At 34.6% G+C, this 11,579-nt stretch overlaps 1 protein-coding gene across 2 annotated transcripts; it reads right to left on the bottom strand.

Annotated features, from left to right (window-relative positions):
* Positions 1-354: 354 nt before the first annotated feature.
* Positions 355-9,990, bottom strand: LOC147552613 (calcineurin B subunit-like protein). 2 transcript variants are annotated; one of them, XM_086667449.1, is made up of 14 exons: positions 9,418-9,990; positions 9,139-9,319; positions 8,987-9,046; positions 7,947-8,110; positions 7,795-7,858; positions 6,726-6,794; positions 5,289-5,384; positions 4,277-4,318; positions 3,508-3,578; positions 2,076-2,142; positions 1,852-1,902; positions 1,402-1,512; positions 1,242-1,289; positions 355-708 (listed from the first exon to the last, which is right to left on the bottom strand). In XM_086667449.1, the coding sequence occupies exons 1-14, from the start codon at positions 9,870-9,872 to the stop codon at positions 538-540; spliced, it is 1,650 nt and encodes a 549-aa protein (XP_086523575.1). In that variant the 5' UTR covers positions 9,873-9,990; the 3' UTR covers positions 355-537. The 2 variants fall into 2 exon arrangements, with proteins under 2 accessions (XP_086523575.1, XP_086523574.1); XM_086667448.1 differs by having other exon boundaries at positions 4,277-4,321.
* Between the last annotated feature and the right edge of the window lie 1,589 nt (positions 9,991-11,579).

The following is an 11,579-nucleotide window of genomic DNA, read 5'->3' on the forward strand; positions in this document are numbered from 1 at the left end:
TTCATTTGTAAAGGACAATGCTTTCACTGTGTCATTTTCCAATTGTATTACTAGCAATTTAAATGGTAACATCAATGAATCCAAGAAAATTTTGTTGGCTGTTTATTTCTAAAACCACATCTGCATGGCATTCCCGAATAAATTATTGTAATAATGAGGAAAATTTTCTCTTAGTACAAAAGGTCAGTCATTTTTAAACTTCAACCCCCTATATAAAGTTTGCAAAAACTAAAACATGAACAAAAGTGCAGATGCAATGTAAAATCTGCACAAATTTTGCGTAGATTTTTGCAAGGTTTGCACAAAAGTAACAACCATCACATTCTCAATTTACGACAAAAGTGGTCGAAATTATTGCACACCAAATCTTGATTTATTTTCCTGATAAATATTTGAAGGTTTAGTGAGATCTGCAGTATTTTCAATAACTTTACTGCAGAACTACTCCCTTAAAAATAAAATATTACATAAATTAGATTATCTGATCTATTAAAGAGTACAAACTTACTTAGTGTCTCTGCAACCTATATCCATATTTTACATGATTTCCACGAGTCTTCCACCTTCTGCTTCGGGTAGGTCTCTAAGCATTAATCGCGGAGAGAAAAGTGCTATCAACAAAGGATTCTTTCTTAAGCAGCTAACGAAATCATCCTTACTGACTCTCCCATCGCTATCGGCATTAAATAAGTTGAATAGTTGATTTACCTGCAATTTGAAAGTACTTTAAACGAGTACTGAAGTGCAAATCTGTTTAGGAGGGTTTGACTCTCTTTGCCTAATTTCAAGGTTGTCTAAGCGAAAAAGTGGAGCGGGCTGACAGGTCAAAAATTAGGTGGCCGATATATGCTTCTATTGCATCTAATAATATAGCATGAAATTGCGGAAGGCATTTAAGTAGTGAAAACGCAGTGGACTAATCGGCAAGAACCTCAGGAAACCAATAAGTTGTCAACTAAATAAACAACAAATAGTATATTAGTATATGGCTATAATTAAAACATAAATATTTGAATGACATGGCGACTCAAAAGGCAAACGTCGGAGAGGCAATAAAAGATAAAATAAAGCCCCTCAGCATATTCAATATGCAAGCGCCATAAAGCCATTATCTATTGTTATGTTTTGTTCTTCATAATCAAAATTCGGGAAGAACGCAAATGGTAGAAACCTCAAAAGCCGCAGGTTTTGATTACGTGTTGCAATCAAGGGAGGTAGAAAGCAGTGGTTATAGTACTAACCTGTTCGCTCGTTATGTTTGGAATAGCTGGTCGAACAGAATCACTGAACTGTAACAAATGAAGTAGGAAGCCAAGGGACACAAATGTTAAAACTTAAGACAAACTAAAAAATCTCGGAAACGAGAGGAACAGATAGGCTAAACTGTCTAAAATAACTTGCCTGTTCTGTTGTCATATATCCAAGTCCTCTGGCATCACATACTGCAAAAGCTAATTCACAGGTTCTCCAGAAGAGTGGCTGCTTCATGACTAGAGCTACCCCAAATAAGAACTGCAGATATCAACCAAATGAAAAATCACACTTCTTTAAGACGACTAATTATGCAAAATGAAATTCAAACCAGAAATCAAAACATGCAAGGAGGGAGCCAAATTGACAAGGTTCTAACCCTGACCAAACAACAGATTATACCGTTACAACATGGAAGCTACTCGAGGATTAGTTTACATTCACTTTACACATCCATGTATTGTCTTTCTTTTGTCTAGAGTACATCATTAACTATCTGCAGTGATGAGGATAACTAGAGAGAAAGCAAATCTAGGAATATCTCTGTACAGAGACTCGTACAGGTAGAAGGCAGTAGCAAAACGAAACAAAAAGAATAACCTGTCGAAATGTTATCATGTTGTGCTTCTCCACATCGATAAACGAGAAAATCTGGAACGGATACAATATTAGTTGCGTGGTATAAATAAGAGTAATATAAGCAGCCTATGTATAAAAGAAATTTAAATAATTGAATCAAGAAGGTACGAATAATATGAATGAGGAACTGGGGTGTTTATAAACATATGAAGTGCCATGAATTATCATAGGCTATAGCAACTAACCTTCTCAGAAATAGGACATAATGGCAGCCTCAGAACCCTTAAGAAATCATAAATTTTGACATGTCCACTATAAACAGAATGACAGAGTTAGTACGTCAGAATATGCACTATTGGAAATAGTCAAGTAAAAAGGAAGAAAGCTTTTTCGCTTCTATGCCACTTATTCAACACTAATACACATATATGCGTACACTTTTAACAAAAGATGGCATATGCTTCCGCGTCAAATACAAGATTAACAACCGAAAACAACTGTATCTTTTACACAAAAACATGTGGGAGCGTGAGCTAACTTTCTAACCACCATATGGGTTTTACCATAACAACTTCTTTACCTCCAAACAAGAGATAACAAATTCTACATAAAGTTAGGACCGTAGGAAAGGAAACATATATCAATTGCTACCGGAGATTCATTCGAAAACTAAGACCATATATCTGAAGTTGTAGAGTGTGATCTCGTGATGAAGTATCTGCAAGTGATATGCCATGGTTTCTCTGACAAGGCATAAGGTGTACCAAGATTTCGCATATCTAGCTAAAATCCTTTTCTTTTATTGAAGTTATACACTTCTCAAACGAGGACGATGATGGAACTGGTTTGGTTTTGAACAGCAGAGTAAGTGAGACATAAACAGTAGAATGTAATACTTAGGTTGTGGTTGTTTCTTCAGTGGACGGTGGACCTGAGTCTGAAACCTGAATTCAGTATGTGTAAACTACTTGTATAATATGGACTATTCCATTATTCCTTGCATTTATTTTTCCTAATATCATATATTAGAATAAGTCTTTTTGTCAAATTCAGACTTATTTTTGGGGCTGAAAATAATATCTAGTGGAGAGGAATACTTGTTTTAAAATCCAACTCTATTAGAAAGACAAAAGCATGCAATGCAACTTACGTAATGCATAATATTGAATTTCAGATTTCAGAACAAGCGAAACCTAAGCTATGCTTCATGTCTCACAATATCGTAAAACTTTCATTGACTGTAGAGGAGAAAGTGGAGTCATGTAATGATTTTTGCCTTCCTCGTATCAGATAATGATATGAAACAGAACAAAGTTAGACATCTAGTGAAAGCTTGCATATAGTTTCCATCAGCATGGTTGTCGAAGCCTATCTACTTTCTAATGTGCAGTCGAGGCTGAAGTGAAGCGTGACAAAGTGACTCAAAAAGCTCTGTAATTACATGTATAATCCATCATGAGACAAATTTCGAGAAGCAATACACCATCTTCCTTTCAAATCCAGACATAGATAGTTCAGACCAATTTTTATATAGATAAATAAATTGTATAATAATTCTCAGAGAAGGAAAAAGAATAAGAAGATGGGTGTGTTGTGTACCAAACTGATATTCTGATATTGTAATTAGGGAGACCAGGAATCATTCAAACATTGAGTAGGGAAATGCTTCTACATTACCTAGAATCTGGATTCATCGAGAGAAATTTGTCGAGAAACTCAACAGCTTCCAATGTGGTTATGTTAAGCGACTGTAGAAAAACAAAATGATTTTCCTATTAGTCCATCAAACCAAGTAATAGAACAGTATGATGCAACATGAAAGAATATTTGGCAAAAAAAGTAGTTATTCGTATTATAATTTATATTAAAAAACTAAATCAGTGTTAAGTCATAAAATATTAGTTCTAGTATTGGATATATGTCCATAGAACGTAATATAAATTTCGTACTGTCTTTATTAATTCTTTTAAGCTTTAAAATCTATTACTTCTAACTACAAATTGGACTACGATGAAATTTTAAATATACTTAAAGAGCGTTTTTCAAGATCTTCCAAACAAGATCCTATACTAATCTGTTATTCCGAGGAAAGAAAATCGTGGAATTACCCTTTTTTGCAAAATCATCATTCCAAAACATTGTAGAATTTATAAAACATTTTTCAAAAGTAATACGAACTTTCACCATTTCAATCTAGCAAACCGAGGAGGAATATTTTGGCTTTTTGATCTGTGTATATTTTATTTGCTTGAGCAAACCCCTGCTTTGATGTTATTTGAAGATTTCCCTAATGGCCTCTACTACGAAAAAGGAGATAGTTTACCACTTCATATCGAACAACCTCTATTTTACTGAAATTGGAATTATATGTCGAGACCAAGATGATTGTAGTGTATCGAAATACAAAAGGAATTATAAATAAATATGTTTCAACAAGACAACTCACATTATCCACTCTAGCCAGTTCCACCATATAATTGGAGGCCTTCTGCTGCAAAAAATAATAATAATTACCATATAACGATAAATAATAATGATAAAAAGATGATTGACTACTAAGACTTGCAGTATGAAATCTGAGGTATAAAAGCATACTTCTTAGTACATACGAGATCCAGCTATTTGATAATTTCAACGCTGATGGAAAGTGTTTTGGTTTTGATGACAACAAATGTAAACTAAATATATTCACGATGAATAAACTTATGTGATATAATTCTATGAAAATCTCAATTCTCAAAGCCTCCATAACACCAGGTATTCAATAGATTGTTTCAAGGTGGGCCACTCAAAGAGAACTAAAATCAACCCTACTCACCTTATATCAGTCCAAAAAATTATCACACCTTAGTTTTTTCAAAACTTTGGTCAAATTTAAGGTTTCTTAAACTACATACTGTTTCGCTTATTTTTACCAATTTCGAATGGCCTACAAGTTTCAGAAATGGATTGGTTATTCTATGAGGATGAGCCACGTGTTCAAGAGATCCTATCAACAAAAATCTGATAGTAGTCCCTATCTGGTTGTCTTTGGAGTTCAACAACAGTTTGGATTGGAATTTGCTTTGAATATAAGTGATATACCCATACTCATGAGTTTGAGCCTGAATTCAGTTATCATATAGCATGTCATAATGTCAAATATGATGCAAATTGAAAATAAATGCATGGTCCATTCTATTGATATTGGTATTCAGACCTACACAGTAGGAAACTCGTCTCGTTAAGAGACAACTTCTTGATAAGGCTGACTTACTTAGGAGAATATTTTTTTAACCAATAGTATTTGTGAAAATATCACACAAGCCCATCACCTGATTTCCTATCAAATTGTTACGAAATACAATTAAGAAGTTTCTCTGTTTGGAGATTGAAGTAGGATCGTTGGGGTCTAAATCTTTCGTTCTGCAAAAGATATGTCATGAGTCATGACTCATGAGATAAGAATTTTGTTTTACCTGCTTCGCTTCAGCTGCTTTTGTAAGAAGCATCACATCCCCATAAGAATGAGATGTCTGTGCAACATTCAGAGCATTTGCAATAGCATAGCTAGTCTGCAAGGTATCAAGTAAAAGGTGTTAGGTCACAGACTTTATAATCTAGTGGAAACAGCATAAACTCCGGAAAAATTTACTGGCATATATGTTATGGGTACCCCAAAGTCCGTTATCAAACACAATACAGTTCAATAATACCTGCTATGTTAAAGTTTTGTTGAATAAAATTTTTTTGGAACATGCAGGATTATGTCCTGCTTACTAGTTAAGATCCCATGATATGTGGTTGACTGGTTTATGCTTTCACATCAAACAATTTGAACTTTCACTTTCTTCGTGCGACATATGAGTGTTGCAGGTTCTTTATTTTAGGAGACCCAACACAGTTAAAATCCTCAGTAACCACTTGAAAGAGTTGATCCTCTTTTAATAATAGCACCACAGTAACAAAAAATGTTCCAGGGATAATAACTTCGATTTATTTCCACTTGATCTTCAGGATATATCCTTAGAACTTAGAAGACCGGTTTCTGTTAACTACTTATTTGACTTTAGATATATTACTTTGTTAAGACACATTTCGGGATTCAAGTCAAATAAAGTATTAATGACATGAGGCATCCTCTATAACCTAATTTGCTGCTTAGTTGAATCTTCTCCACCTAAAATTGACTGTCGGCAGTTGGCATTGAACGAAAAATAGAGTCTTAAACCAGCGGCCAAGCAATAAAATCATTGCTCCTCAAAATTGGACCCACAAGTTAAATCCTCACTTCCTGAACAGTTGGTGTTGATGATCCGCTCCGTAAGTAAGTTAAACCAAAATTTCTTCTAGGTGGCTCAAGTGAATGCTCAAGGCGAAACTTTAACTACGAGCTCATCAAGCAACAATGTGAATGACCACAGAATGCAACCACCTTCTCTTTTATCTTGGCAAATAAGAATAACTCATGCAAAGCTATTTAAGAGTGGTCATACAAAAACAATAAAGATAAACTAAAAAATAATTAATAAAACTATGAAAGTTCAAAAATGATATGTTAAGGGTAGTCTTTTACTTCATCTCGTCTTCACACTCGTAAGTCATCTCTATAAACATTACGATCATTCAGATTAGATATCAAGTAATCATACTCATGCCAAGTCCAGTGTCTAAATCTTATATCAGATTTTAACGATACTTCTCCTTCCACAATCTCGTTTAGATACAACAAATGACAGTTGGCAAGCCATATCCGTTTTCTTATGCTCAGTTTTCGTTTCAATTGAAAATTAAAGTAGAAAATAGTTCCACCCTATTATCCCTCAATAGTGATATTTGATTTTACATACAAAAAAAAAATCAATTGTCATCACATTTCATACTCATAAAGTAAAAGAAAAACAGAATCAACTCACCCTGTCAGAGAAATGAACTACGGTTTCCTTTCGGTTTTCGAGTGGCATAACTACAGGAAGGTATTCCACCTGTTAATTTCAGAATGAGAAACCTCAAATAGTTTTGAACTTTATTTAAACAAAGGAGTAGAAATAATTACAATATAAAAATAAACAAAAGGAACGCCCAGCATAACAAACAAGTGATTGGTTTTCGAGTTGCTAACAACAGGAAGGTATTCCACTTGGTAACTCTAGAATAAGAGATCTTAAAATCTAACTTTAGTTCCATATTTATCAAATGTTGCTCGATTCCAAAACCAAGGGATAGAGTTAAACGAAGCTTACAATAACATTTAGTTGATGCCCTGCAAAGCATCATATGTACTGGTAGTACATGAAACCTCACAGGAGGGTTGATATATGTTCTAAATCATTTACTACTTTTTGTATGAGAAGGTGTAAAGGTGGTTGTTTTGGGGCCTAGAGTGGGCTAGTTCAAGAAACAAGGAAAGTCAAGAAACTACCTCTTTAGGTATTACAAATTTTTTGGATAAACTGTCCCATAAAAAAGAAAAAGAACCTCCTAAAAAAAGGAAAACATTCAAAGAAAGATTAACAGAGACACTTGATTATCTCAAATATGGGGTAGAAAAGGCTTCTTATATGCTATTCAAGAAGAAAATATGCTTCAGAGAAAAACTTTCTGAAGGTAACTACTGAGCATGTATAGTACTGGATTGAGCTTTGATGAGGAGAAACCTCAATAAAATATGTTTTAGTATTCTATTGGATTCTTCCAAGACAGATATATGTGCAAACGACCTTAGGTGTGGAGAACGGTGGAGAATGAGGTAAGATCTAGCAATTGAGCTCACAAATAGAGAACAAAGTTCAATCGTACATAAAAGTGTCCATAATCCTTATAAGTAGTTCTGTAGTTACATGAACTTCAACCAAAGAATAGTTTACAGTTACTAGTTTATGCAAATGTTTAATGGTGTTAGAATCGTAACTAATAAGAAGAAATGAAGAACAAATAAACAAACAAAAAAATGGGATTCAAGAGACGCTTATTGAACATAAATACCTCCATGAAATTGTGAAATTGGAAGAACATTCTGAACATGAGCTTCGCCAAGGAAATATTTCCCCTAAACAAAGAAAAGCATCGACGTAGTAAGGTTTTTGAGATACTATCCCAAACAGTATAAGAACCTCTACGTAAGAAAACAGTCCTACCATGATTGGTCAAAGTGAATGTGGGGATACCGAACCACCACTGGTTGAACTGGATAACCGGGAATGAATGCTCCGCGTTGAAATGAAATAAGGACCCTCCCGTTAGTTGTAGTACCCTCAGGAAACAATAGTACTCGAGAAAATCCAGCGCAAGAGGCCTTTCTCTGTATTCAAATCCTTGAAAGTACATTTCTGTATCAAATAGCTAAAAACCTATTCCCCATCATACAATTTAATGATCATAAATTTAAGATGGTTTCTATTCTCTTTGTATCACCAGAAGTTTGAAATTTATGAAGATCACCCAGTTAACAGTTAAATAAAATAAATATGCCTTGACGTAAGATATAGCTTTAGATAGAACTAATTGGTACGACTAGATCTCTCTACTGCCAGACCAAAAGTGAAACAGGGTATAATTTGATCATGGTGATTTTCCCTGTTATACAAACAAACAATGAAAACTATGAAGGAAAACGTACAATCCTTTGACGTGTAGGGAACCAAATGATAATACCTAAACGCATATGCTATTTCACCACAATTTCCTTTTACTTTCACCATATCTTTTCTTTTTATTTATTTTCTTAGCTCCTCTATATGTCATCAAATAAGAAACCGACATAAATATAAAACCAAGAAGAGCTACCTCCTTATGTAGCAACTAAAAGGATGTGGTATAATGGTGGCAAACCTTTAATGACTTAGACTAGATCCCGTTTGTCCTAAATTGAGTTACTCGGATTGATATCAAAATTTGTAATTGGCTCCACGGTATACATTGCCTAACCGCCGAGACAGAAGTAGACGATAGAGCAATATAGTGATCTCAAATTATGAAGTGAAAGAACTAAATAGTCCAACTTATACCCAAGTTAACAATAAACTTAGTTTAAGCTTATAAACTAATTTGTTTAGCATGGCCTTCGATAGAAGTTTTACACACATGTCTGAGTCACTATAAAAGTGAGGAACTAATCCAGGTTTAATTAAAATTAAAGTAAGTGAAATTATTCACTCAATTCGTACAGAATTTCTACCTTTATTTCATTAACAGCATTCTTCCTTGATGATGCTGAGAACCTATTCACATAAATAACCTAAAACCACAAAATTTTAAGGCATTAAGTTCAGCATATTTCTTGTTGAAGTACAAAATTTCAAAGAGACATGTCCTGTTCAAGAATTTTACCTGCATTGCTCGGATAATCGTTCCAACAAACGGGAGAGAATCGTGCGATTCTGACGCAACAATAGTGGGGAATAATTCATAGAAAAAGAAAATGGGATCAATATAAGATACGTGATTAGATACAACAATTGGTGCTAACTCCCTTGGAGCTGGTTTTCCTTTTCGCTTAATCCAATGATACCTACAACAAAAGGTCAAAAGCAAACAACTTTCAGTACTTGAACAAAGTTTTAACCTAATTCTAATGGAAACCCTAATTCTGCCTCAAAAGTCACTAACCCGAAAGAGAAGAGAATACAACGAGAAGAGAAACGAGTAACACCTAAAACCCTACATCTCCATTTAGGCATTGGATTATGTTTATCTTTCCAACCACAAAGAGCTAATTTCGTAACGATGAAACCAATAGCAAGAGAAAGACCAAAGAAGATTAAACGAATAATTGCGATTGGAAAACAGATGATCATCTTCAACCATTCATAAAGACCTTCAATATTAGGTGTGTGATTTCGAAAAGGATCAATTGGTGATGGTTTTGGTACTACTAAAGAATCAACACCAATAAAATCGAATGGATTTCGTTCTTCTTCTTCTTCTAGGTAACCTGGATGAACAGGTTGAGTGTATTCGCCATTAGATTGAATATCTATAATCACGTCTTCTTCATCTGATGATCCTTTTACAAGATGACCTTGCGTCAGTAAAGGTGAATTTAGATCTTCTTCTCCGTCCATTTCTAGAGAGAGAGAGAGAGAGATGGAGGAGAGAGTTTAGAGAGAGAAAGTTTGGGGACTCATCGAAGGGATGAAGAAGATGAGAATTGAAACAGAGATGAGTGAAAAACGTGGAGGTGAATTTTCCATTTTTGTCCCGGCAATTATACTTTTTCATTTTCGACCGTTCACTTTGATTGTTGGTTTTGATCCCACCGTACACTTGGCATCAACTTTAGATTCAATGTCGGCAATCTCGAGGACACTCAAAGAAAATTGTCGGTCAAGTAGGCGGGTAGAAACGGTGTTAATCTAGCTTTACACCATTCATTTTGATGTGGTTCGGTTAAGCAACGAGTGGTCAACAGCTAGCGTTGTGTCTTTTACGTCTTGTGGGCCCACTAGGTCAAAAAGGATTGAAAGTTTCCAACTGTAATTCGTTGACGACTTCGACTTTTAATACACAAAATAAGGGTTATCTCCTGTTTGGCCCTAGATTATAATGGGTTTGCTGCCTTGCCCCCTATCTTTAGGGAGATGTCTAAAAGACCCACTTTTTAAAGGTTTTCATCCATCTATTGTTTTATATCTGTTATATTTACCGAGAGCTTCTAAGATTACGTTTGATTCTAATAAATATGTATTTGTTTATCCTTCCCAACGGCTCACTTAACCTTCATCAACAATTTTTTTTTTCTGAAATTTTCATTTTTGTCTCTCCTCTCGTATTTTCTTTTATTAGTTTTCTCTCATCTTCACATTTTCATACATTTTTTTCTCTCATCTTCAACTCCATTTTCATCTCCATTTTCTCTTTCATCGCATTTTCTCTCTCATCTTCCATGACAAGAAAAAGAATAAATTCATTACTTTCTGAATCTAACTCCAAGAAAAAAAAAGTTTGATGCAGGAATCTAAGACTTGAAATTACCTAAATCTCTACAAAAAAAAGCTTTCATCAGAAATTTGGGGTCTACCCAAATTTTGGTCTTTTCCCCCTTAGTGCAGAATCGATGTTGGTGAAGATGTCAGGGATTTGGACTCTCAAATCCTACGTTTTTTTCTCAAAATCCCACAAGAAATGCACTCTCAGTGTTGTGGCTAACGAAATCATTTGCTCTAATCTCTTCTTTGGATCCACAGTTGAAACAAATGGTAAAAGCTTCTTGGTCGCATGGCTCTAACACTTTGCCACCAATAGTACATGTTTGTCAATGTTTGAGGTTGGGAAATATTAAATGCAATCACCATTTTTGCTATATACACTCACATTAAAGGTATTTTTTCTTCAACCCAAAAGAGATAGGAGTGTATAACAAAAATGGCGAGTGCATATAAAATTTCCCTTTGAGGTTTCTTTTTCCAACGAGTTATATTTGGGAAGGTCTAAAGGCGCCCAGCTTTTCCATCTTTTCTATGCACCTTCAAGAAAATTTGACAGTTGGGGGCAGTTGGGCACCTAAAGCAAAAAATTTGAGAGGTAACTTAGGGTTTCTCTTGTTCGTCTTGTGATCTCTGACTATGGTGGAAGAACCTCAGATGGTTCTCTATCCCGATAGTCCAACACATTTCAAAGGTGGACAAGATTAAAAAGTTCAATTATTCATGCTGATAAAGAAACTCCCCATAAAGTTAAGGATTAGTAAAATCATCTTGATTGTAAGATAAAAGATATGGGAGGGAGAAGTGTTGTATTGATAGTGAGTTGAATTTAGCTATTACATCTTT

The sequence above is a fragment of the Eschscholzia californica genome, unplaced genomic scaffold (assembly GCF_041429995.1).
Source record: "Eschscholzia californica isolate CP2 unplaced genomic scaffold, dmEscCali1.0.p SCAF_3, whole genome shotgun sequence".
Classification (NCBI taxonomy): domain Eukaryota; kingdom Viridiplantae; phylum Streptophyta; class Magnoliopsida; order Ranunculales; family Papaveraceae; genus Eschscholzia; species Eschscholzia californica.